Source organism: Pleurodeles waltl, chromosome 4_2, assembly GCF_031143425.1.
Source record: "Pleurodeles waltl isolate 20211129_DDA chromosome 4_2, aPleWal1.hap1.20221129, whole genome shotgun sequence".
NCBI classification, from domain to species: domain Eukaryota; kingdom Metazoa; phylum Chordata; class Amphibia; order Caudata; family Salamandridae; genus Pleurodeles; species Pleurodeles waltl.
In genome coordinates this window covers 807,461,068-807,488,575 of record NC_090443.1, presented here as the reverse complement: position 1 = coordinate 807,488,575, position 27,508 = coordinate 807,461,068, and the positions used below count along the sequence as shown (strand labels likewise).

The following is a 27,508-nucleotide window of genomic DNA, read 5'->3' as shown; positions in this document are numbered from 1 at the left end:
ACAAGTAGATCTTTTTACAGGACAAGTAGATTTGAGAAGCAATCTGTCCCCTGGACAAGTAGATATTTTAATAAATTCCACACCCCTGGTACCTACACTTAGCAATAGGCCACTAACCTCCACTTAGGTCCAGTTATGTCTCAATAAATTGAACCCAGCTCAACTCTTGGTAGCTTGGCAATGAGCGACAAAGCTTAACTTAGGAGACAAGTGTGTAATGCATTTAAAAATCACAAAACAGTAAATAAGTAAAACACAAAACACAATAAAATCCAACACCAGTTTATAAAAATAGATTATATTTTTATTTTTAAAATGACACCAAAATGATTAAAATCAGATAAGGGGAACCGGAGATATGATTTTTTAAAGAATTAATGTTTTCTAGCGCTTAGAAGCAACTAACGCTCAAAGAGGTTAAAAAAGGTCACCCTGGACAGAGACAAAATCCAGAGTTCAGGCAACCCATGAGGTAAAATTGTTACACTTAATTTCAGAAGTGTTTCTTGGTTCAGGAAAGTGGTCCACAGCACCAGCCAAGGGTTCAGAGGCTCTGGTTCGCCTCTTGAAGTCTGGGACTACACCTCCCACAATGCACCTCTTCAACTTATGGAGTTGCTCAAACACCTCCAAACTTCTGGCACTTCTTCCAGAGGTCCCTTTTGGGTCTTTGAAGTGTCCACAACTTGACCCAGGGCTCCAGAAGCTCTAAGTTGCTCCTTGGGAGTTTGGACTACAGTTACCAGAATGTACCTGGTCAGAATCCTTAAATGGCCATTGAACACTGGTCAGGTGGGCTCCACTTTCAGGACTTGATGCAGGGGACTCTGGGCAGCTCCTTTGTACCTGTAGCAAACAGGGAGTCTCTTCTAGAAGCAGTAGAAAAGAGGCAAAGTCCTTTTAGTGGTGAAGCCCACGTGTGCAGCTGGTGCAGTCCTTCAGAGTGCAGTCCTTCTTCTTCTTTTTTGTTTTGTTCCTTGTGGAGATCTGAGGTGTGGGTGCAGCTGTGCCATATTTATCCTTGCTCTGGGTGGAAAGCAGGGGGGCCCTGGTTATCCAATCACAGGCAGGCTCCTTCCCCCTTTGATGACCACTTCCTGGGAAGTGTGGCAAAAATCAATCCCAGGGAGCAGCATTCTTCAAAAATCCGACATGGCTGAAAGTGTTTTTTGGCGGTTAGATCTGGCTGAACCCACCCACTGGTGTGGCTAAAAATCCTAAACACATCCTTCTCCTGCCCTCTCCTAATCTAATCAAGAGGGCACTTAATTGTCTGGGGTTGCAGGATGTGAGGGAGGTCCTGAGCTGCTCCAAATGTGCATCCCTGCCTTTGAAGACCAGTTTGGCGGCTCTCCCCCATCCTTTTTCACCATCTGCTGAGGCAGATCTCCTCCCTCAGGCACATCCTTTGTTGTCAGCCCAGGCCACTTCACACCTCATCTAGGCAGCCTGGCTAGGCTGCCAGAGGCAGGCCAATCAGAGAAGGCCACTGCATAGCTAAAGTTGGCAACTTTCAGGTAGAGTTTTAAAACTCTTTACCTAAACTAGTTATATTATATCCAGCAATTGTAAGTTGTGGGATTTATTACGACAATTAATTTGATACCAAACTCAAAGTATCTGGCACTTTAGGGGACTTTGGTATTTAAAATAAGGCCTCCCCATTTTAGTCCATGGTGGCCATTCACTACAGTGAGGGAAAAACGAAGTTGGCTATTTTACCTCACCAGGGCTTATAAAACAATTTTTGTAAGGTCCCTGCTTATTGTTGAATGGCACCCAACCCTAGGGGCACCTAGGGCACACCTTAGGGGTGACGTATATTGAAAAATAAGTTAGTTTAGGACTTTGGAAGTACTTTTAATTCCAAAGCAGAACTTGCATATAACTTTAGTTTAAAAGCAGCCAGCAGGGCAGGCCTGCCTTTAAAATGACACTGGGCACCTCAGTGGTGCTGCCTATGCTGGGGTCCCTAAACCTACATGCTCTACCATATACTAGGGACTTATAGGTAGGTTGACATAGCCAATTATAATTAGCCTAATTTGCATACTCATTTTACACAGAGCACATGTCCTGGGACTGGTTAGCAGTACCCAGGGTACCATTAGAGTCAGGAAAACACCAGCAAAAAGTGAAAAATGGGGGCAAAAAGTTAGAGGACCTCTGCAATCAGCCCTGTTTTCTTGCACTGCCTCTATCCCTCATACAAATCTCACACTCTCTGTTGATATCACAAATATCTATTTCCCTGTCTTTGTCTATCACCTCATTGTGTATGCCTCTGCTTCGATTCCTCTGTTTCAATATTCTGAACTTTCCTTAATAATATTTTGAAAATCACTGTTTAAAAGATATAAGATATAGAGGGAGGAGCGTGAGAGAAGCACCTGCTGGAGCTAGGAGACGCGTCCACTATATTAAACAGGAACTGGGTTGGCAGATGGTGCACATCTAATAAGTTGTCACTTCACTACCTATTTCTGTCCCTTATGCAGTTTATAGAGAAATATCTTAGCTGCTTGAGACCATGATATTGGTCTGAGGCAGAGGTAAAGGCCTATTTTAATTCTGACCCCCTTTTCGTTCCATCATATCAGTGTGTGAATTGTGCTAAAGATCCCAAAGCATCAGGGCTTTACAGAAATGTGTAATTGAATAATCGCCTGAAACCTCAGACTTTCTGCAGCTGCCTGATGCTATACACTGATATGATCGGAAGAAATGGGCTGCAGGATTAAAATAGTCCTTTATTGCAAACTGAGACTGAGGTCACATTTTTAGGCAGTTCATGTATTTCTGAGTAACTCTAACACTTGGTAGTAACACAGATAACTGACGTAGTGGCCCGATTACGACATTGCCGCAGTGGCAATGGGACCCCCGTGGCTGCGGTAGTCTGACTGCCACATTACGAGGTTGGCTGGCAGACCCGCCAACCTAACACCATCCCCGCCAGGATCTTCGATCCCTACAGGTGCAGGTTGCAATCAGACAGGCGGCACTGAACACAGCACCGCCCTGCTGATTACAACCTTGTTCTCTACCAGCCTTTTTATGGCAGTACCACCCCCATCAAAAGGCTGGTGTAGAACAGGTGAAGGGGGCCACAGGGGGACACTGCCCAGCACCCTAAAAAATGTGCAGACAGTTCACATTTTGAGGGTGCTGGTTTACCCTGCGGGCAGTAGCACTGCCGCTGGCTCAATTATGAGCTGGCGATAATGCTGCTGCAACTTACCCATTGGGCTGACCTGATCTGGTGGATTAAACCCAGATCTGTGACTCGGGGTGAATGTTTGATTCTTTCTGCATTCCGTCCATCATCTGTTGTTTTTGCATTGGACTGACCGGCAGTCAGCACAGCAGGAAAGTCTTAATGGGGCCGTGGGGAGGTCATCAGCCCGTCAGGAGTTTGAACACCCGTCCGCCAAACTTGTAATGGGGCCCAAAATATTGGAACAAATAATATCGTTGAATAAAAGTATAGTGCCAAAAATACGGATTACAATTTTTTTTATAATTGTATTATTATAATATTTATAATATCTATAATTGTGAGTACAAAAATATCTAAAAGCCATACAACATATCACTTCTTAATATATATAGATTAAAATAGTAGATCTAAAATATTTCACTATATAACATTAATCTAATGAAAATGAAATAGATTTAAATAATATTTAATACTATATATATATATATATATATATATATACACACATTTATAAACATGTGTGTATGTTCATATATACATAATTATTAACTATATATTGTACATAATATTTAATTTTATTCTTTTAAGTGTACTACTAGAATATATGTGTGTGTGTGTGTGTGTATATATATATATATATATATATATGAAACAGAATAGTAACAGTTCAACTGCAGAACATTAAGTACATGAAATAAATGACCAAATAATAAAATATATAAAAAAATATAAACTCCAAAATGACTATATATATATGTATATGTATATATATATATATATATATATATATATATATATATATAACACTATATTAAGAAAAGTATTGAGGTCTGGGAATAATAGTTTTCCCACTCCAGTTTATGCAATAGTAGTGAAAGCGTTGGTCTTTGAAGGAGTAAGATTTACTATTCCCACTCCAGTCTGTGCAGCAGTAGGGAAGCGTTGTACTTCAGAGGGATTCAATTTACTATTCCCCACTCCAGTCTGCGCTGGATTTTGGAGGATTTAAATTTACTATTCCCAGTCCAGTGTGTGCAGCTATAGGGAAAACGTTTCAATTCGAAGAGGTTACATTTATTATTCCCACTCCAGTCTGTGCTACAGTAAGGAAAGTACCTCACTTCAAACACATAACAAATTTGGAGAACCTTATTAATTTACAGCAAATATCAAACTCTTAACATGAACATTCTCAATTAACAAAAAAAATACATATATATAGAAAAAAAACAATTAAGCAATTTACACAATTATTAAAAAGATTAATAATTAATGATCAAGTTAAAACAATTTAATTAATTTATTACTTAACGTCCCACACCATACCCGCACACACCTAGCAGCTCACACTTAAATGTAGCTAAAATAAATAAGTATAACACAATTAGCATAATTAATAAGCAAGTAAATACTTCTTCATAAATTAATTGTTACATTTGGCATAATTAACTGCCCACCATATGCCCATAGAAGCCCAGCAGCCCACACCTAATCTATAATTTACAAAATATAATTATTATACAATTTACATAATTAGTCCATTAAATAATGAATAATAAATTATTAATTCATTGTTAATGTATTATACTTTATTAACTTTCCACTCTATACCCCTAGAACCCTAGAAGCCCCCTACAACACTCTACTATTAGGAATTAAACAAAATATTATGAATCATTTAAAACTACAAACTAAATTTAAAAATAGTGTTAACAACTATACAAACCATATTAATCACATACATTTATTTTAAGAACTAAAGCGCATGAAGATAATTAAAAAGCATGGGCCTGATTTAGATATTGGCATAGGGGTTACTCCATGACAACGGTGACAGATATCCCATCCGCCGAAATCTAAATCCCATTATATCCCATGGGATTTAGATTTCGGTGGATGGGATATCCATCACCATTGTGACTGAGTAGCTCCTCTGCCAATATCTAAATCAGGCCCTGTGTTTTTTACAACTATATTATTGAAAACGATATTCACAACAACAATATGCTTGACAACAATGATACTTACCTGAAAAAATCTATATTCTTGACAACAATATTTCTCCATCACAATATTTTTTCAGAAACTTCTGTAACCCTGTATTTTATACTCAATATTTTGTCCAAATACCAGCAATGCAGTGAAGTGTCATTAGGTATAATGTGCAAGGGTGGAAATGCAGGGGTGGACCTATTTAATGACTCCGGAAATCAGGTTGACGATTGAACTTGCCCAGGCTAATTTTTGGGGGCATGTCTCCACACTGTTCACAGCAAGCCATCTCCCTGCCCCTTCTTACCTCTGTGAAGGCCAGAGCCCTCTGTTGAGTCCTTCTCTGGCATTCACCGGCAGCGTCCAGAAATTCTCATGCTGCAGACTGCATGTTGAAACATAAGGATACTACTTTGCAGCGCACTATTACAATGTTGCTATGTATGTATGCCTGTGTGTATACTTTTGCTTTACAGGCAGTGAAGCAAGTAGCACAGTTGGACTGGCCTATGCACTGTGTTCTTGACACTGCCATTGTCACTGAGGCTGGGGGTTGCAGTGTTAAAAGTTGCAAGGGGCTAGACGGGCGTCAGAGCTGCGACCCCTGGCAAATCCTAAATGACATCCATGTCCCTTATTTGCTACTTCACCACTTCCCTTCTCTCTCCTCCACTGTTTATTCTTCCTATTCTCTCTCACTAGTTTATCCTTTCTTTTAACCTTTTTCCAGCTTTATATTTTTACCACCTGTTATTGCCCACTCTCACTCTGTCATCTCTCTCTGTGTATCTCCTTTTCTATTTGCACTCACCCTCTCTACCTCACCTATCTCTCTCTATCTCAGCCTATCCCTCTTCTAGTGTACCAGCCTTATCCATCTGTTTTTACTCTTTTCTATCTGTACTTAAGCTCTTTCACTCTCATCCTTTTTTCTCAACATTGAATCACTCTATTTATCTTTATTCCTCCTTTACCGCTCTCTGATTCTACCTCTCTCTAACTCTCCTCTCCCTTTGTACCTTGCCTCTCTACCTCATTCCTTGGTGTACCCTTGCCGTTTCTGTTTCTCTGCATTTCCTTAACCCCGTCTGTTGCCATCATTACCATTACCGTTTTTTCATCCTGACTTCCCCTACCTATACCTCTTTTGATTCCGTTAAATCTTTCTTTCGGGTAACCTGGCCTTTCTCTCTTTACTTTACATATCTATCTGTGGTTGGAGGATGCCAGGCAGCTTGAGCTTTATTTTAGCCTACTCCTGTTTGTGAAAATGTCACTTATAATGAACTGTTCTTTGCATCATGAGGGTTTCAGTTAGCTGTAAATAGCCCAGCCTCATTAAAGCTTCTGTTATAACTTCATTGAAAAAGACCTATCTAATCTTAAATTGATTCTTTATGAGGAAGTTAGTTGTACTAAAAATGTTTGACCAAATTTCAGCATCCGGGTGACAGATTTATCAGCTGCCAGTGGAACAGAGAGTTCCTTTTCAAGTCCTAGGCTCTATGCATGGATTGTTTAAGAAGTGGAGAAATCTTGTCTTAAGCATAGAATTAGAAAATGCTGTCATGCTCAATCTATATGCCTCTACCTTAGTTCCACTGCACTGTTACGTGTTTCACAGTACGAGCTTGCACATGTCCCTGGACCTTCAATGAGATATCAGGGGCCTACAATTAGGACCAACTAATCTCTTGGGCTCCACAATAGGTACAACCATCTTAACTTTAAGAATGCATGTAAGAGGGGATGTGGCCAAGCAGCCGAACATGGCAGTCATGCTCTGACAGAGAAAGACCCAGTGTGATAATCGAGGTGGGGATTGTCCCCTTGGCCCAGCAACCAACAAGGGGAGACAGTTGGCCCAGAAAGTAGGCTCCACACCCGGGAAGGCACACTACGCAATCACCACAACACCCAGGGAAGGCCCCCCAGCAAGACACAATACAATTAAGAGACAATACGCCTGGGCACAAAACACCCTGTAACAGCAAGAGGTGGGCTCCATGCTATTTGGGCAACCCAAGACTGGTTTGCCAAGCGACACCTGGGCAGCAATAAGGCCCTGTGCCAGCTGTCCACATGAATGACAGAGGGAAACAGAGGGCCCCCCCCAACCTTGACAGACCCCCGCCCCCTGTAGCTGAATAGCAGTAATACCTCCACAACAGACAGCCGAGACGCGGCCTGACTGGAAATCAAATCCACCACAATGAAAGCAATGGCCAGAGACGAACCATCCAGTGTAACATCACAAACTAAAATTGACAGGTTCGCCAATCAAGCCTCACACTCCGATGAAGCTGGCATAGCTGGGGGCACAGCACTACAGGATGAAACTCTTCAAAACGCTGCAATTTTGTGGACGATCAAAGTCCTCAAGGACACATTAGAAGGTTGCATGGGTGAGCTTAAAATGTACCTCTCCTTAATCCATCAGGGCTTGAAAAACACCACCCATAGAGTTACTGAGGTTGAAACCAGGATCTCCAAGGTAAAAGACACTGTTAAAACACATGAAACCTGCCTTAATGCTTTACAGCAGCAATTCAACCTCCTGGAGGCCCGCCTAGTGGATGAGGAGGGGAGATTCCGCAGCAACAATCTCCACATATTGGGAATCCCAGAGGGACTGGAGGGAACCTCGTCCACATCTTTCATCACCAACTAGATCAAAAGCTGGGTCCCCGAAGCCAATCTATTGACTTGCTTCATAGTGGAAAGGGCCCATTGCGCTCTGATGTCAAAACCCCCTGTGGGAACCATCCCCGACCATCTATTGCTGAGGTGCTGAACTACGCAGATGCCATTATCCGAGCGGTGAGAAGAATGGACTTCCTGCAATGCAAATCAGCCTGTGTTATGATCTCCCCCGATTGCAGCAAAGATGCTCCTTCCTAGAAATGAAACGAAAACTTAGAGCCATGGATGTGAAATATATGCTGCTGTTCCCGTCCCTACTCAAAGTCCTTTTTCCAGATAGAAGTTATTTCTTTGACTGGCCAGAAGCGGCTTGGGAATGGGTCAAAGAACGTCCTTGTACTTGGAGCAGACAGAGCCATCACGGAGGGAGCGGCGATGAAGCGAGAGGAAGAGATTGGAGGAAGAACAGAGAGACACAAGACCTACCAGGGGGCTGGTGAACCATTGAGAAAAAGATACGAAACTAACAATGACAGGAGGACCTACTCCCTGAGCCCGAGAGTGAACTCAGAAGTACACAAGCATTTCTTGGCAGTGGCAGAAAGATCTTCATTAGGATCACAGAGCACATTCCAGGATGGGTCCCCAAACCACACATAGAACCACAACCGTATCCCATGAGACAGACATAAAACTTCACACAAGGCACGTGCACACCCATAACAGTTGACTCCACACTTCACCGAGCACTGTGATATTTACCTCTCACAAGAGGCTATAGTAGAAGACGCAAGTTATAGTTCAGTTAAAGGGTTTGGGGGGGGAGCCTAGGGGCATGGGGGCATTCAGAACAGTCAAGAGTAGCATCACCTCGCAGGCACCTGGCAGGTACTTCAAGTTGGAGAAGTATGAGGTGAGCTTTAGGGAGGGAGGGATGTTATATGGTTAAGTTTTTTCATACACACCCACATTTAGTCCCACACTAGATGGCATTGCACAGGTCAAACAGAGCCTCCACACAATTGTCAAAGCTCCCATATACATATAAGGATGATGACACTTTCCATGGAGGGGAGACCTGATATGCGAAAGCTGCAGACCTAATCGATCCTTTTCTGGAATGTGAACGGCATATTAGAAGATCAAATGAGGGGCAGTGCTCAAAAACGGCCCTACACCATGGGGCGGATGTCCTATTGCTGCAAGAGACACACTTAATGGTCAACAAATGCCCGTTCCTGAGTCACCAGGGCTTCAACCAAGGCTATCACGCAGGGTTCCATCGAGGCTCAAGGGGGGGTGGCCATACTGATTCACAGACGGTTTCCAATTAAGGTATCACAAACATGGTACGACAAGGGAGGCCGATACGTGGCAATTTCAAGCTTCCTGTGGAGTTCCCCATTGTCCCTAATTAGTATTTATGACCCACTCCACTGTCTACATCATTCATCTTCACCCTGGGCTACCTCCTTAGTGAGATACCGGATGCACGTTGGCTGCTAGGTGGTGACCTCAACAGGGCATGCTGCCCTGAGTTAGACTGCTCTGGCCGGACATGGGGTGCTAACCCCTCCCTACTCCAGAGTTTCCTGCATAACATATCAGCAATCTATGGAGAGCATACCACCCTCACGAAAAGGGATACATATTCTACTCCGGAGCCCACTGCTCCGTTTCCAAATCGGATTACGTCATCACCCCTCAGCGAGAGAGCCACCATATCCAAAATGCACGTATATTGGTGGGGAGTCTTTTGGACTACTTCACCTATGCTGATAAAGATGGAGTGGGGACCCTCCCGGGCGACCACCAACTGGAAGCTAAATAGTCTTCTCCTACGACCAGAAGAGTTGAGAGAGGCATGCATGGAAATGGGCCAGAGGTTCTCAGATTCAAACATAGGCTCTGTAGGGTCATTTGGGGTTGTGTGGGATACTGAAAAGGCCACCTAACGAGGAGGCATTACCAGCTACTGTAAAGGACAAGAACACGCACCCACCAGAAAGTGGAGGATCTTGAGGCAAGAGTGCTTACCTTAGAAGAACAATACATCAGTCTAAATCAAGACGATCTCCTATGAGAGTCATGGGCAGTTGATCCTCAAACAGGGGCTCACCCAAAAGACGAAGAAGGCATGGATGGCTACCAGTAGCCATATTTATCAATGGGGCGATATATCCAGTAAGACACTGCAGTGGCTATGCATACCTAGGCAATCAGGATCCCCGGTGGCATTCCTCTAGAGGCCTGTCGGTACTGGCATCTCGGGCAGCTCCAGAATTGCAGGGGAGTTTACAGACTTTTACGATAAACTTTATGCGGCGGAGCCACAAGCTCCCCCAGAGCACCTGGAGCAGTTCCTGGTGGACGTCCAGCTGCCGCTTGAGGCGCAAGAGTCCCTAGCAAAGGTTATAGCCTAGGAAGAGCTAAGGGGAGCCCTGGAAAAACTACAACTGGCCAAAACTCTAGGGCCCAATGGCTTCCCGGTCAAATTCTGGTGCTTGGTCTGGTCCACCTCTGGCCCCATGATGATGAACATGTTCAACGAAGCCCTAAAGCAAGGGGAACTTCCCCAAGACCTGCTTACATCAGAGATTGTTGTCATACCGAAACCAGGTCTCTCGGGCACCCAATGCAAGGAGTTCAGACCAATATCCCTAATAAACAAGGAAGCGTATGTATGGGTCAAGATGCTTGCGGATAAACTCGCCAAAGTGATTCATCATATACTCCACCCAGATCAGGCAGGCTTTATGGCCCACAGGGCCACCAGACACAATATCCGAAGCGTGTATAATGCTCTAGAGCTCTGCAAGCGCTTGGCAGGTCACTAGGCACTCTTACGGGTGGATTTCCAGAAACCGTTTGATACAGTGGGAAGGGACTACCTGGTCGCCTTGCTCCATCAATGTGTTTTTGACCCTTATTTCATAAGATCCATACCCGCCTGCCAGCACAAGTGCAAATTGGATGTACGTTCTCAGATTGAGCAGGGAACCCACCAGGGATGCCCCTTATCCAAACTCCTGTTCACACTGGCTATTGAGCCATTGGCGACGTGGGTGAAGACAGACCCTCTGTAACAAAGTGAAGTTCTTGTCCACCTTGCTGCTATCTCTGCTAGGGTGTTCAGCCATCTTTAAAATGGTGGCCCTCCCTCAATTGTTGTATCAACTCCAAAACTTCCCCTTACAAGTTAGCCAATCCTTTATTGTGAGAGTCAACACCTTACTACGTACCCTGCTCTGGAATGGGGGAACCCTACAAGTATCCTTGGACAAGTGCTACCATCCTGTTGCTGTGAGGGGTATTGCCACACCAAACATGCTTTTCTACTATATGGTGGCACACCTCCGCATAATCAATGATTGGGGGTATGGGGAGTTTGACGGCCCAAGCTATGCGCTAGATAGGTGGGTCCTGGGCCGAAATAATCTACCCCACATGCTCAATGGAGGGAATGTCCCAAACCAGTTACCATCAGCTACTAACACTGTACTTAGGATATCGAGGGAAACACTGAAATACATGGGTTGGGCCTCCAAAATTACAGAGGAGACCCACCTGTGGCAGGGGACCAGACTTCCCCAGGTTGCAGCCATTCAGGGGTTCTGAGCTTAGGACAACATATGAGTATCGACACTTACAGATGCTCTACAGGATGGGTACATGAAATCCTTTGCAGACCTCCAGGCAGAATATGACCTCCACTGATCACAATTTTATAGGTATCTCCAACAACGTCACGCCATGCACAATACCTACGCTGACAGGGACATTCACAGATACTCCTCTCCAGAAGCCAAAATACTCCTGAGTAACATAACAGAACATAAACTATCGAATATCTACTGAATGTTGGTCTGTAATGCAGAAGATTGGATGGCTCGGGTGAGAGAGGCATGGGAGACCGACTTGGGGCAAATGGGCGACGATAACTGGTACGAAGCGCTGGCTGCCCCAAGTGTGACATCGATTGCCTCACAATTCCACATAACATAATTTTAAATATTACAGAGAACACACTACACATGCCATACAATGGGGCTAGTTCCAATGAGCCGTTGGCTGAGATGCAATAGAGATGCAAGTGATCTGCTCCATAATTTTTGGCAATGCCCCGCCCTCCAAAATTACTGGTCACACATACTAGATACACTTGAGGAGATGCTGGACTGGCCAATCCCCAAAGAACACAAATTATCCTACTGTACATTTCTGAGTGCACCATGGACAACAGATACCATAATACCAATATAGCTGGGCCTTGTAATATTCAAAAGCGGTATTCTTCAAAACTGGAAACAAACCTCAGCAACAGCAACAACTAAATGGGCCAACGCCATGGATCTTTGCAGGGCCCTTGAAAGGCCAATTTACCAAAGCAGAGGCAACCCCCCCGAAAGACATGGCGAAAGTGGGCTGACTATAGGGGCATCACATTAGATCCCTGTCCAGCTCCACCCTTGGCATCACATTAACGACCACAGACAGGTTAAATGCAGCACGGCGACCCCCCAAAATTGACATTGTGAGGCAGAACACCCGAGGGAAAGTAGATTGCAATGTTCAACTGTGCTTGATGATGGATATTATATGCTTGTGTGGGTGCACGTATTAATAAATGAATAAAAAGATGTTTTTTTTAAATGCTCGCAAGACATATTTATCCATGTAGTAACTGAAGGTGCCCTTTGTCCTTGCGCCATAAGTTTCTGGCTGCTTGTCAGATAACCTCCGTAGCATGCAAAGGTGCTGGAAGAAGGGATGCATCACCCGAAAAAAACATATTGGAGACAAGAAGGTGAAGGAGCAATAACGATGCCTTTTAATATTTTTATCTTGTCACAGTTGCTGTGCTTCAAAGACAGAGGTCAAAGGTCAGTCTGTGTCCTCTGACAAATTGCTGCTTATTATTTTATCATGGAGATAGGTGTCACCTTTCTTTCTTTGACTATAAAGTTAGAGGATTTTGTAAAGTGAACTATGTGACAATTTAGCTGGGCTACAGGCTGGAGGATGACTTTTTCACACAACAGTTTAATACCTGTAAATGAACTTAGTTCAAATATTTCAGAATATAGCAGCAGTTGGGAAAGTCCAAATGAAGCACATTTTTGTACAATTCTGATGTATGATAGAACAAAGATTTTAATAGGATCGAAGAAAATCAATAGACTTTGTGATGCAAAAATGAAATATTTGCTGAAACCCGATTTCCCAACATTATTGCTTGCAAATTATATGTGTGGTTTATAGTTTTTAGCAATAAAACTGTGTCTATTCGTATTTAGTGGCAATTTCAATGTAATCTGTGCTATCTGTAAACAACATTGCGCTACCACACCATGCTTTAATAGTATGTTTGCGAAGGTTGATCCAAAATGTATTTATAGCTACATACTACATGCTTACCACTTTCCTGCTGAATGCATTTGCTACACAAGTGCTTTGTGTGAGACTTGGATTTTTTCACAATTTCTATTACTTTAATGTCGTAACATTGATGACAGCACCCCGCTCTGAAAATTGTTCCAGCGCTACTGGTAGAATGATGCTCTTGGAAGAGAGAGACAAAAAGTTTACAAATAAATGTATAAGTATGTTCAATTTGACTATGATGTCAAACGATTCATTCTCATAGTCCCAAAATGTCTACTGCAATATACCATGGCACCATCGTTTAAATTAATCAAAACATGTAATTAAATTAAAATACTTTAATTACTTCCAAACTTGCCTAGGATTTTATATGCCTCTACATGCAGGTTTATAAATGCTATGAGGTTGTATTAAAAAGATGAAGTAACATCACTATATATCATTACCTCTATAAACATTAACTATTGTATTTTTAGGTTAGAAAATGGCACACACCTTTGGATTCTGAATGCTTCACAAAAGGGCAGGCATACGCTTGATTCACGACTTCTCTCAATAAATCTGAATCGTGAAACAAAGTACACAGCTATAGTGAACGCCTCAAACCATCTGGGAATAACCAGCTCACTCCCCCTGACATTCACATTTTTTGATATAGGTAAGTGTTTCTCTTTTATCAGGATTTAAACTAGTTGATGCAAAGATAAATAAATAGAATGGCCACCAATAGGTAATGGTATAAAATAATACCAGCATGTGATTGGTCAGATATCAGGGAAGAGCCTCTGTTTGTGCTTCCATAAACACCATTCTCAGTGTTCTCAGAGCTCCGCTGCCACTATTTGACTAACCCAGAGAGCAATTGGTTAAGTTGGAATTTGAAACTGTGTCTTTAGGGCCTCATTCGAAGTGCCCCATAATTCCTATGGGGTATGTAATTATTGATGTCCCAGGTACCTGTAACTCTGGTAAGAAGAAAACCAGATCCAATCCCAGGGCGCTCAGAATGATACACTAACACCGCAGCATGAAAAAAATACTGTTTCTGTTTGGTTTGCAGGTCTCTTACCTTTTCATTATATGCTTATGTTAATCCAAGTCCTTAAAACGGGTAGCCTAAAAGTACAAGAGGCAATATCTCCAGGTACTGGAAGAAAGTGGGTGGGCCTAATAAAACAATGTGTTTTGCAGCTTGATGGGCAGCATTCATCATTAATAATTTGTAAAAGGATGGTTGCTGGTTATGTTGAATATTAAATAGTTGAATTGCACAACTAGTTCGTTTTTAATTGGAGCACTAAGTAACAGCTTTTCTTTGCTATACTGTATGCATGGATGTATGTATAGGGCATTTTTTTTCTTTAGTTTATTTTTTATTCAAGAATAAAAACAGTAAATCTAAACAATAAGCAAGTGTGTCATATAATCAACAACATAGTAGGATGTGAACAATATATCAAAATAGAAATAAAAAAACTAAATGAATAAGTCACAGAAAAGGAAATCTATGGAGTGATATTATAATAGAAAAGAAGAAAGAAAGCTAAGAGGAGACAAAAAGAGATGGAAAAAGTAGTGAGTGGGAAGACAAAAGTGAGAAGAATAGCAAGTACATGTTGTGACAAAATTGTAATATAGTAAGAGAGGATAACATAATATCCTATTAAAATCTGAGTGAAATATGACATGAACAATAACGCATAGCACTGATAAAGGTGGTTAGTCTTGTGAAGACATAGTAACATTAACAATAACACTATGAGATAATTAATTGGTAACCGCAGTTTGTCACGTTTAACTCCTAATTGTAGAGAGTTCAGATTAAGGGCCTGATTACGAGTCTGGTGGTCCCATGACCGCCAGACTCATGGTGGCGGTCGGACCGCCGCGGCTGTGACTGTCCGACCGCAACATTTAAACCCTGGTGGTCAGACGGCCAGGGTAATGCTGTCTCCACCAGGATCTCTGATCCCGATGGGCTGATGGTGGTCTTGGTTGTGGTTATCCAGGGCGGCGCTGAAGTCAGCGCCACAGGGCTGAATACAGCCATGTTCTCTGGCAGCCTATCCATGGCTGTTCAACCACCATGAAAAGTCTGGCGGAGAACAAGTGCAGGTGGCCACAGGGGGCCTTTGCACTGCCGTCAACATTGTTGTGGGCAGTGCAGGACCCTCCCTCCCCAGCACCTTTGGAATGCACACTGTCTGCTCAGCAGTCAGTGTGCATTTTGAGGGTGCTGGTCACCCCACTGTGCAACAGCACTGGAGTCGGCTCCATGTGGAGCCGAGTACAATGCCACTGCACGTTTTCCACTAGGCTGACTGGCAGAAAACTTGGTTTCCGCCAGTCAGCCCAGTGGAAAACTTGTAAAACAGCAGGTGAGGAGGCCACCAGGTCCGCTGCAATCTCCTCACCAAAGGTCTGGTGGTTGGGTTTTCTGACCTCCAAACTCGTAATCGGGCCCAAAATCTGTACAATGTGTGACAGTGAAATAGTAAATTCCACCAACAGAGAACTGCAGTGTAAAATACATGATTATATAAAAAACAGAATTTGTGTTACAGTTCCAGAGTGAGCTGTAGAATGCACTCTGGCCTAGATTTTATTCTAGGTGAAAACCTGCAAAGTACAATGCAACTCCAATTCCCACAAAGCTTTGTTGGGAATCTTTAGTTCCGTCCATATTTAGTGGTCAGAGTAATTTATATATGACAGCAGCTTTTGAGACCAAATTTGTAGAAATACGACTATTTTGCATATGAGGAGCCACAAGGCTAGAAGAGGTGAGCGACCCGAGTGCAATGTGGAGGAGACCTTTACGCTTATTATATTCTGTAAACATATTATTTGAGAGCTTATATGTGCTGAATAGTTCAGAAAAGTGATAATAGGGTCAACCTTTAATAATTGTGAAATGGCATTATCTATCCACTTGTTCCACAATTTGGTTTTACCATTTTTCTTATGCAATTTATTATACCAGATGGGACAAACTGATCAACAGGTGATACGTTTGAAACCATAAATGGTTTCAGTGAGGAACACAAGTGTGATACAGTAGACTGAATTCGAAACGTAGGCGGATTAGACATAAAAATAATATTTTTGTGAGAAAAAGGGAAAGCCTAAGTCCCCTCCACATAGAACCATAACTTGCCAATGTTGGAGACAGGATCCACTAAATTAACCAACATTTTTTTCAATCCAAATGCCCTTTGATAAGTGGAGAAATCCAGAAAATGAACACCTCTAGAACCCTTGAGTTTTTCAATCTAATTAATGAAATTCTAGGTTTCTTTCCATCCAAAAGAAACTTAGGTAATATGCTAACATAGCAAAAAACTTTAAACATTTTTTAATTGGCATCATCCTTCGAAAAGGTTTGTAATTGGGAGAATCGTCTTGATTGTGTTAATGTGACCCCACCAACATAACATAAAGGAAACCATTTTTTTGAAAAATTATGGACTTTTCTAACTCGTTCATATGTATTGATTTTAAGAGTATTCCTAATAGATTGTAAGAGTATCCCCAATAGAATTACCAATCCCCAAGCATTTCGTTTTTGTTATATTCCAGGATAAACCTGCTGCAAAATAAATGCTTTTTCGTCAGTGTATTGAGAGGCATAACCTCTGATTTATCTATATTAGGTTTATAACTTGAAACCTAGAAATTAAGTTTTGGTTCTGTGAAGAGAGTTGGTATTGAGAATTCCTATCCTGACACAAACAAAATAATATGATCTGCATCAACAGTATATGTAATAATGTGTTGATCTTCAAATTTAATCCAGAAAAACTCCTAGACTGTTTCATTTGAAAGAGAAATTATTCTAATTCCAGAATAAAGTGTAAATGAGACAGAGGACATCCTTGTCTAGTGCCTCTATTAAGGGGAAAATAAGAGGATTGGATGCAATTTACTATTACTGATGAATTGGAAGAAGGATACAAAAGAGAAATAAGCTCTAAAAATCTGGGACCGAACCACTTCAATGCTTCTATAAGAAACTGCCAGTCTTTCAAAGGTTTTCTCTGCATCAACAGTAGGTGCAGCAATAGGGGTGGCTATTTTAGAAATTTTGTTAATAATGTTTTTAAAAATAAGAGACTGATCCACTAGGTTTCTATTTTTAACAAAACCAGACTGTTCCAGGCCAATTAAGTCTGGTATGAAGTTAACTAGTCTAAGGGCCAGCTCTTTGGTTAATATTGCACAATCATATTATTATGAAACATAGCTCTGTAGTTCTTGCACAATGAGAGATCCTTATCTTTTTTTATATAATACAATTTGGCCTCTGTAAAAGACACAGAACCATTCAAAGAAAAAAGTAATGGATGAGCTTAAAAAGCACAGGAAAGAGAAATTTTAAAAATATGAAATATAATTCCACTGTGAATCCATGTGGACTCAGCGCTTTTCCTGTTGGGGGAACTTTAACAGAGGAGTATAACTCTCTAATCTTTAACAGGTTTTCTAGAGAATACAAATCTGGGTTGTCTGTATTCCTTTTCTTGAGACTAGAGAGAGAAGTAGAAATTAATGTGTACCTCAGGAGGATATTCTAAGGAGAGTATAAATGTTGATGGTAATTCGCAAAGCAAGTAATATCTGAATCTCTGAACATTTTTTCACCCTCGTCATTCACAATAGATTTTATAGCTCCCTTTTGCACTTCAGATAATTAGCCAATAAAGTAGTAGCTCTAGTCCTCCCACCATAATACCCAGCATTCATTTTATGAAGGACCTCACAAGCTTTTTCAGTAGTGTATTTGTTAAACAGTATTTTATCCGCCATCAAAGCAGCCACACCAGCTTTATTATTTTTGAAAAGTACAGCATTTATGTTCTAATATCTTAATGTTATCAAGAATAGATGCAGATTTTGGGGGGGGGCATTTTTCTTTATGAAGGAAACATAACTAAGTATAAAACCTGTACAGCCTGCCTTAAATGCATCCCAGACAAAGTGGAAAAGAGTCCTGTGAATTATTAATATCAAAATATTCTTTGAAAAAGTTTTATAGGTCATACTGAAAGTCTTATCTGAAAGATGTGACTATTAAATCTCCATTGAGATCTCCTACTATTGCTTCACAGAATTTCTAGGCCTGTCCAAACCGGTGCATGATCAGACATCAGAATTGAGCCAACTTCCTAATTAACCAAATGTTGAACCATACTTTTACTTAAAAATAAATAGTCAAAATTTAAATAATCTTTACTCTTTTAGTATTTCACAACCATAAAAGATGAGATAAAAGCAATAAATTGAAAAACTTTAAAAAAACATATAAAATCAGATATAGGGCCCTATTATGAGTTTGGCGGTCAGAGGACTGCAAAACCCGCAGTTGGACCGCTGCAGTCCTGTCAGTCCGACCACCAGATTACGACCCTGGCGGTTGGACGGCCAGGGGACTGCTGTGACCACCAGGTGGCGGCGGTCGGAGTCTTGGTCAGCCACAGTGGCACTGACTGCATCGCCTCCGTGCTGATCTCGAGTCCTCTTTCGACCAGCCTTTTCATGGGAGGTCCCCGTTAAGAAAAAGCTGGTGGAAAGACAGTGTTCATTCCAAGAGTGCTGTTGTGCCACTGCATTGGCCTCGGCTCCCTGAAGGGAGCCGAGGCCAATGCAGTGGCACTGTTTTTCTCTGGTCTGACCGGTGGAAACATTGCAATACAATGTTTCTGCTGGCCAACCCAGTGGAAACATCATATTCTGATTGGGGGGGGACGCCTCGGGTATGACGGTAGCCTCCTTCCCACAGCTTTGGCGGTAAGTATACGTTGTGGAGGTTGTAAATCTAAAACAGCAGGTCTACTCTGTTTAAATATATTACAGATTGGTTTACAAAACGGGCTCTAGGTAGTTTATAAAACTTGCAGAAGAAATCTAAGTGTAAAGTGCTTCGTGGTGATACTCCATCAGAGGGGCACAGTCAATTGCCCTTCAACCATTGACCTGATGTGGGATATGCCACCATAAAACTAATTGTACCAAAACAACAATAAGTTAAAATAAAACATTGATGGCTATTTAAAAACTGCAAACCATGACTTGAGGAAATTAGAGCATGCACTGCCATAGAACTCTTAACACGTTAGTGTTTCTCTAGCCTCACTTGTCAAAACTTTCAAGTTCTGATTAAGTTAAATTTTTGTAAATTTCATACCAGTAGGGAGGATACTTCCTTCAGTAGTGCATAAGCTAAAAGCTAATGATTAATGAGTTATTTTGATAAATTCCAACTAAGTGGTTTTATGGGCAAAATCAAGGTACAGACAATTAAGCCCTATTCCAAAGTGGATTCAGATTTCAGCCAAATTGAATACCAGAGCTACATTTAGTGCAGTCTAATAATATCTTCAGTATGTGGGATTACCAAATTCCGTATGGCAGGCGAATGCAGGAGTAGTTCAAGGAACAGTTAAGAATCTCCTGAAAAATGTATTTTCTACCCTCTGCAGTGCTGAACAAGCCACATATCCCCAAATGCAGTAACCATAAGAGGCAGCTGAGATACTTTTGCCATTATACATTGTTAGCATCTCTCTAATTGCCTTAGACCCAAGTTTTGAGGTAAACCTTAATACAGAGGTGGTTGTCTTCACTAGTTGTTGGGTCTAAAGTTGTATGGGGGGGGGGGCATTTCCCCAGGTTATCAAATAAAAAGCCCTAATACGAAAATGCAGGGACTTTCTAAATTACAGTATTTTTAACAACAAATTGCCTAGTTTTAGAGGTTCCCTTCCCACCAATCAGGACATAGCTTTTTTGTGGACTGACTTTTAAATTCAGATCATCCATGTATGATGTATATGAATCTAACAACAACTGAAGGCCATTTGCAGTGCGGGCCAAAAGAACTACAATCGTGAGACATTTTTAGATAAATTAGAATTAGATTGAAAAAGAGCTTGTTCAAGACCATTTTTATACAGTTTAAATAGAACTGGGCCCAGAACACATCCTTGTCTGACTCCCTTTTCCACCCAAAAAGGCCTCATACAGTCCACTCCCTCCCCAAACAGGAACCTAGCAATAACTTTCTGATAAAGGTTGCTGAGCCAATGCATAATTTAAGGCTCAGCAGCCATAGAGTACATCATCTGCCATAACACAATGTGGTCAACACAATCCAAGTCACTGCTGAGGTCCATAAATGCCAGGAATAAAAAACCTTTCTTAGTTGTCATGTACTTACTCACAATAAGTTACAAGTTTAAGTATTGTTCTAAGCTACCAAGACCCTTCCCAACACTGTGCTTTAGATCGGAGAGTATTCCTCTGCCCAGTCAGTATCCTCTCTAGCAACACCCAACCCAAAATGTTTACTGAACTGTTGAGCAGTGAGATTTTGTGATAACATTAAGCGTCACATCTATCCCCCTTTTAAAAAACAGGTACAATCATTGTTTTAGACCAAGAGAAAGGAATCCCACCTCTTTTAACTGCATTCAACATGTTAGTTAATAATGGGACCCAGAGTGCATAATTATCTTTAAACAAGTCAACTGGAACGCCATTGGGCACTACTGCTTTACCCGTGACACTCCTGCTCAATGCTAATTGAATTTCATCCATCCAAAAATTAATATTGAATTTATTGGCTGAATTGACAGAATTATTTGATCCTCAGAAGCAACTCACCTATCTGTATTGTCTGAAAGAAATCTACTATAGTGGGCTATCCACTGGTCTTTTGAAACTCCCTAATCCAAAGAAGGGTAGTTTCCTCCCTAAAATATAGGGAATTGCATATAGGTCAAAACATGCAGTCTACATCGGCAATTGCAATATGATTTGTAGGGTGGCCTTTCAACACCTTGTTTAAATTTGAATTTGCCTTCCTACATGTATCATCAAACCAACCCTTAGCGCAATTACCATTTAGGGTTGTCAGCTTAGTTAGCTTTAAATTAAGGGCAGAACAAATAGCTTCAAATGGCTTTACAACCTCACTTGAGCAACAACCATCTGCAACAATAACAAGTATTGACATTTCCTTTGTTCTCTGATATTAAATCAGATAGATATTTCTGAGGATCAATCCCAGTCGATTCAATGTGAACACATTTGATCTAACTGCTCTTAAATTTCTTACGCCAGGGAGATGGGTTTTCCCAGGGATCCCCAATTTGAGCTATACTTCAACTATATTATGGTCTCTAAACGTACTGGGGTAACTATAAAATCTCTTAAAAGTGGTTTTAAATTCTCTGAAATTAATATATGGTCAGTAACACTTGTAGCTCCCCTTCCTGTAAAAGTTGGTAAGATCATCTGAGAGTGAGGGCGAAAATCACTCACAAACCTCAGAATAAATAGTCAATTCTAGTTTGAGAGTTATGAGTAGTCAAGTAAAAAGAGAACTCTCTAAGATCTATGTTAAACAATATCTAGGAGTCTGTTAGGCAGCTCTATGAAATGATTCTTAGGTTCTATTAAATGCCTTATGAACATTCTTACGAACAAATCTAGCTGAGGAACTCCTATCAAGAAAGGGGTCCATCAAATGATTACAATTCCCACCTAGTAGTTAATTATCACCAGAATGTTGTCGTATTGTCTGTGAAATAAGTGTCCAAAAAAGTGGATCCGAAAGAGTAGGGCCATATACATTCATTATTGAAAGGATATTATCTTCTGTTTTGAGTTTAACTAAAATCCATCATCCCTAGAAATCATGTTCTTGTGAAGAAATAGGCAAATTGTTCTGACTAGGTATAGCAACACCATTCTTATTAGAGCTAGAAGAGGAGAAAAATACTACACCAACCCATTGCTCCTTAAGTTTCATAACCTCCGTATCAGAAAGATGTGTTTCTTGTTATAAAATTAGCTGACCCATTAGTCTAGCAAACGCCACAAGGCTTTTTGCCTCTTAATAGGGTTTGTTAAACCTTTTACATTCCACCTAACAATTCTAAAGTTCATTACTAATAATGTGATTAAAAACATTTGAATGAATAGACATATTTTGTAACATTCTTAGAAAAAAAAAGAAAGAAAAACTGAAAGGAGTAATAGGAAGGAAAGAAAGAAAAGAAGAAGTGGGAAATAATCCCCTAACTGACTAACAAAAATATGAATGATGACAAAGAGAAAAAGAAAATGCCCTAGTCGCAGTTAAAACCATAGCAAAATGAATTGAATGATTGTGGTGGAACACCTAAATGCAGACACGCAGATCGTGACTCCAATGGAGGGAAGGAAAAAAATATATATGTATATCATAGTGAATAATAAAAAAAATAAAAACATGAGAAAGTTCAAGGAAAATGGGCGACACACTGCTCAGTAATGAACAGGAGACACATTATTTCATGAAAATCTCTGAATTTACCAAGAATGACGTTTCATATGTTGGAAACAGAACACAGGACTATACAGCAATCTAGTCTGAAATATAAAAAGAAAACAATAATACAAGGGTTAAGACTAGCCATGCGATCGTACATGGTATTTCTATAGTGAAAACCAAGCCTAAAGGCATCAGAGTGTTGTACAATAACAAAGACAAGCATAAAGCCAACAAGTGAGAGGTAGGTTAGCTGGGTTGTGGACTGTCAACACACTGTGATGTATTGTTCATTAAAGAGCTGCATTTTTAACTCTTTCCTAAACTAGAGCAACATTGGGACAGTCCTGATAGATAGGGTAATGTTGCCTTGCTTTTTCTTTTTTACAATTTTCAGGGCCAGATCTACAAAAAAGTGGCACATCAGTCCTGATGTGCCACTCTTCTTGTGGCGCCCTTAGTCCCAATGTCACCATGGTAGCGCTGTATTTACAAAACAGCGCACCATGGCGCACGTCAGCACAATAGCGTCAGAATGTATGACTCTATTGTGGTTCTTTGCTGGATTAGCGCCATTTATTATGGCGTTAGTCCAGCAAAGCACTAGACAGGTCCATAGATTATTATGGGCCCGTCACTTTAACGCCTGCAATTTGCAGGCATTAAAAATTACGGAAAAAATTGACGCAGTGAAATCTTGTTGATTTCACAGTGCCATTTTTTGCAACCTGTCTGCGGGGGAATGCCCCCCTTGCATACATTATGCCTGATGCAGGCATAATGTGGCTCAAGGGGTTACATAGTGGCACAGTGCTAGCATTGTGCCACTTTGTAAATATGGTGCATCAGAAATGCCAACATAACGCCACATTAGTGTTGTTTAAAAATGACGCTAATGTGGTGCAAGGAGGCGCAAGGGCCTTGTAAATCTAGCCGTTAGTTTCCAGTCTGATAGTAGCCTGGCCGCAGGCATACCAAGAACCACCAGAGATGGAGCTCTTAACTGCAAGACAAGCGGGTATGCTCTTCATGATGGCTTAGTAAATGATATAATTGGCTTTAATGATTGTGCGGGCAGACCAAGGGAGTCGATGTAGTTCCATAAGGAATTAGAAAGAGAATGTTCTAGAAAGCTAGACAAATGTAGTCTGATCTATATCCTTCTTTAATTATTTTTTGAAGAAAGTCCTTCTTTAGTGATTTTTTGAAGAAAGGACATTTGATTTCCTGAATTAATTAAGGAGGTGTGCAAGAACCTATTGCAACTTCCGAACAAAAGTGTATACATGAAAAAACATGGAGGAATTTAAAAAGGTAACATCCATTGCACAATTCAGCTTTGTTTACACAGCACACCATTCATCAACAGAAGCAGAAACATATCACACAAAAGGGAGAGGTCTAAAAGACAGTAAAGATTATGTCAGACAACACACCTTAGGACACAGCAATTGGCGGTCCTAATCAAACTGAACAAGATAGAGCATAGGACACTATAGAAATGCTTTCAGCAAACAACTTCTGAATGAAAATTTTAGAACTGATGTCTTCGAAGAACCGAATGAGAATGGTCAGCCCTAAGCAAAACTATTTTAGTGTGTGCATTTAATTTGAAAAACACAGGGATACAAAAAAGTGTGCTAGGATGTTTTTGTGCCGTTGCCTCAAAACAGGAGTATAGGCCTTCTCAAAACCGCGGGAGATCTGTCAGAGACGACAGATACTCAAATGATGCACCTTCTTTATTTCCTGCCATCTATCTCTCAGAAGACTATTGGCACTGTCAGAGATTGGGGCTTGATAAGCTCTATTAGCTTGTTTCTGGGGAGAGCAGATTGTTTCCCTGTCCTATTAAATCTGAATGGTGTATGAGAGATATGAACCCCTCTGATAGAGCATTTGAATGCTTTCCAAACTATTGACACCTCTGCTGAGGAATCCTTTACTAAGAAACATTTTATTTCCATGCTAATCCAGGTCAGACACTCAGGCCTTTCGTGCATGGTCCTACCCATGATCCATCTAAACCCATTTCGTCTGCAGGAGAACTAAACAGCTCTATACTATGGCTGAGTGGTCTGGAAAGCTGCCTATATTATGGGATTTATCTATAGTGGACATGGAGAAGGAGGACTGTAACAGCAGATCGATCCTGGAAGCAGAGTAGAATAGCAAGAAAAGAATCATAACCCTACAATTGTTAATCTCTATATATGACGCACACGAGAACCCAGATCTCTAAAATTCCATGGGCCTCAACTCTACTGGGAGAATGGCCTAGTACCCCGCCTGAGTAACTCAGTCTGACTTCTCCCTCTACTGGTAGAGCCTGTATCCATTGTAAGTCCTGCTCTTGCAGCCCACTTAAGTTCTGGACGACTTGCTGGCTCTCGCCTGCTTTTAGCCACCACCCTTTTAAGTACCAACAACAAGCCTCAGCTTCTTTTTCTAAGTTGAAAGGAACAAGAGTGAGTCAATCTGTAAGGGAGATGCTGCACTTTGATGATTCAAACCCCCCTCCATCTCGAGGCTCAGTGAGGAAAGTGACAATGAAGTGTAGTAAAAAGAAACGCCAAAGGCACTCACCGGGTTGAAGCTCATCTTGCAACTGCATCACGTCATTACCAGGAGGCAGAAACTACTTACTGAAGATGAAGAAATGAGGGGAGGTGCCTCAGGGGGCTGCTGAAAGTGATGAAGGGAGGGGGTGTGCATATTAGTCCAGATCTCCAGGTATCTGGCCTTTACGTCGAGAGGACTCCTTGGGCAAATTACAGGTAGCCATATCCACAGAATCTCAGAAACTTCACCTCTAAATCGGGACCTGGTTTTGTCCCTTGGGTCTCTACTCTTAGCTCTCCTTGCACGAGATTCTATAGCCAGGGGGAAAGAGTGTAAAAGCTGAGATGCAAGTAGGTGCGGGGTGACCGATAGCACCAGGAGGTCTGAGCTAACTGCCTTGCAAACTAGCTCTTTCTGCCAAGTTGGAGAAGATCAAAGTTTTTTATCTCTAAAACGAGTTTATAAACACACAGGGCCTCATTACAATCTTGGGGGGTGGCAATGTGTAACCGCCGTGCCCATTTTGACATCCCCGCTGGGCAGGCCGCAACATGGAAGACGGCTCCGAATGGAGCCAGCGGTGTTGCGGCTGTGCAACGGGTGCAGCTGCACCCGTCACGCTTTTCACTGTCTGCTGTGCAGACAGTGAAAAGTATTGTGGGGCTCTGCCAAGGGGACCCTGCACTGCCCATGCTGAGTGCATGGGCAGTGCGGGGGGCCACCAGGGGCCCTGCTACTCCCCTTCCCGCCAGCCTTTCCATGGCGGTTCCTACCGGCATGGACAGGCTGGCGGGATGGGGACTCGTAATCCCCTGGGCAGCGCAAATTAAAACCACCGGGACGACCGTGGTGGTAAACCGCTTCCGCCGCAGTTGTATTCGGCAAAATTGTACCGCCAGCCTGTTGGCGCTACAATCGCCGAAACAGCCCTGGTGGTCTTTGACCGTCAGGGTTGTAATGAGGCCCACAGACTTTTTAGCGTTTGGTACATGGAGAGGGTGAATGCGTAGGCCAGTTTTTAGCCTGACAAGCCAGAGAGCACAAAAATTGCAAACTTATTTTGCAAGTTGAAGGCCAATGTACAAATTGGTTAGCGGATAAGGCTGAGGAAATCAAGCAAGTTTTTTTTAACAATATTATTCTACTCTGTATCATGGTGAGAAGATAGGTGGGGCAGAGGGGGGTCACAGATCAACAAAAGAGAGATTTTTGGCAGTTATAGATTTGCCTTCGTTGATGCCTGAAGCCTCCATGAAGTTAATAAATCCTATTTCAGAGACAGAAGTTCTAGAGGTAATTGGACAGTTGACTGTGGCAAGGCTTCAGGGAAAGACAGTCTGGGCCCGGAGAAATACAAGGCAGGACCTCTGACTACCCTGTTTAACTGTCTTTTGAGAAGTGGGCGGGTACCAGACTATCTCTCCAGAAGGTTCTTAATCAAAAGGTAAACCGGCAACAGAGTCGAGGTTCTATCAACCAATCACTTTATTAAATACCAATTGTAAATGATATAATAAAATCCTTGCCAATTAGATTAATATTGTGGCCCCACTTGTGACCTCTGTAGATCAAAAAGGGTTTATCAGATAATGAAGCATGTTTATTTGTGTGCTTTATGGCTGATTACATTGATTTGGTTTCAACAGAGTGTCTATCCCAGCGGCCATTATCATTGTCGGACGCAGAAAAGAAAGTTGGAACTATTTTATATCTTGAGCAGGTTTTAGGTACCACTCCAACTCACGAAGTAAATCCAAGACTTACACCAAGGTGCGAGAATCCAGTTGGTTAATAAACTGGCACAGGCAGGGGAAATAGTGTTAGAGCGGTGCACCCGTCAGGGGTGTCCTCTCCTCCCACTACTATACGTTCTGTTTATAGAACCACAGGCCCAAGCCTTACGTTGAAGTAGGCCGGTTTTAACGCCTGTTTCTGCGACTTCTATAATTAAGCTATATGGAGATGACATGGCTTATTTAACACTCACACTAGATAATATAAACACTGCCCTACAAATTAAGGTTTTTACAGCTTTTAGAGGTTGTAGAATAAATGAGGCCAGGACAGCATACTCTTCAATGTTACCCCAGAAGTTTGCCCTCCTGTTCTGAAAAGGAAATATAAAATAGGCTCTAAGACATACTTAGGGTTATATTTCCATGAAAGTCAGGGGGAGGTTTTATTTTGTATAATTGTAACCCAGTTCTAAGGAAGGTAGACAACCTTTTGGAAATTTGGAGGTGACACCCACTCTTGATAATTGGCAGAGCCGCACTTATTAAGATCCTAATTCTTCCTTTGTGTCTATTTCTTTTTCTCGCTGTTTCTTATTGCCTAGAGAACGCTTTCTTTTTTTTCGATTGGATCAGACGTTACACTCATTTGTGTGAAAC

At 41.6% G+C, this 27,508-nt stretch overlaps 1 protein-coding gene across 1 annotated transcript in view; it reads left to right on the top strand.

Moving 5' to 3' along the window:
• The window catches only part of IL12RB2 (interleukin 12 receptor subunit beta 2), a 323,099-nt gene that overhangs the window by 107,988 nt on the left and 187,603 nt on the right, over window positions 1–27,508 (top strand). Inside the window, exon 5 of the mRNA XM_069232470.1 lies at window positions 13,717–13,898. Within this exon, the coding sequence (XP_069088571.1) occupies window positions 13,717–13,898 (182 nt within the window). The remainder of the gene's footprint in view (window positions 1–13,716; window positions 13,899–27,508) is intronic.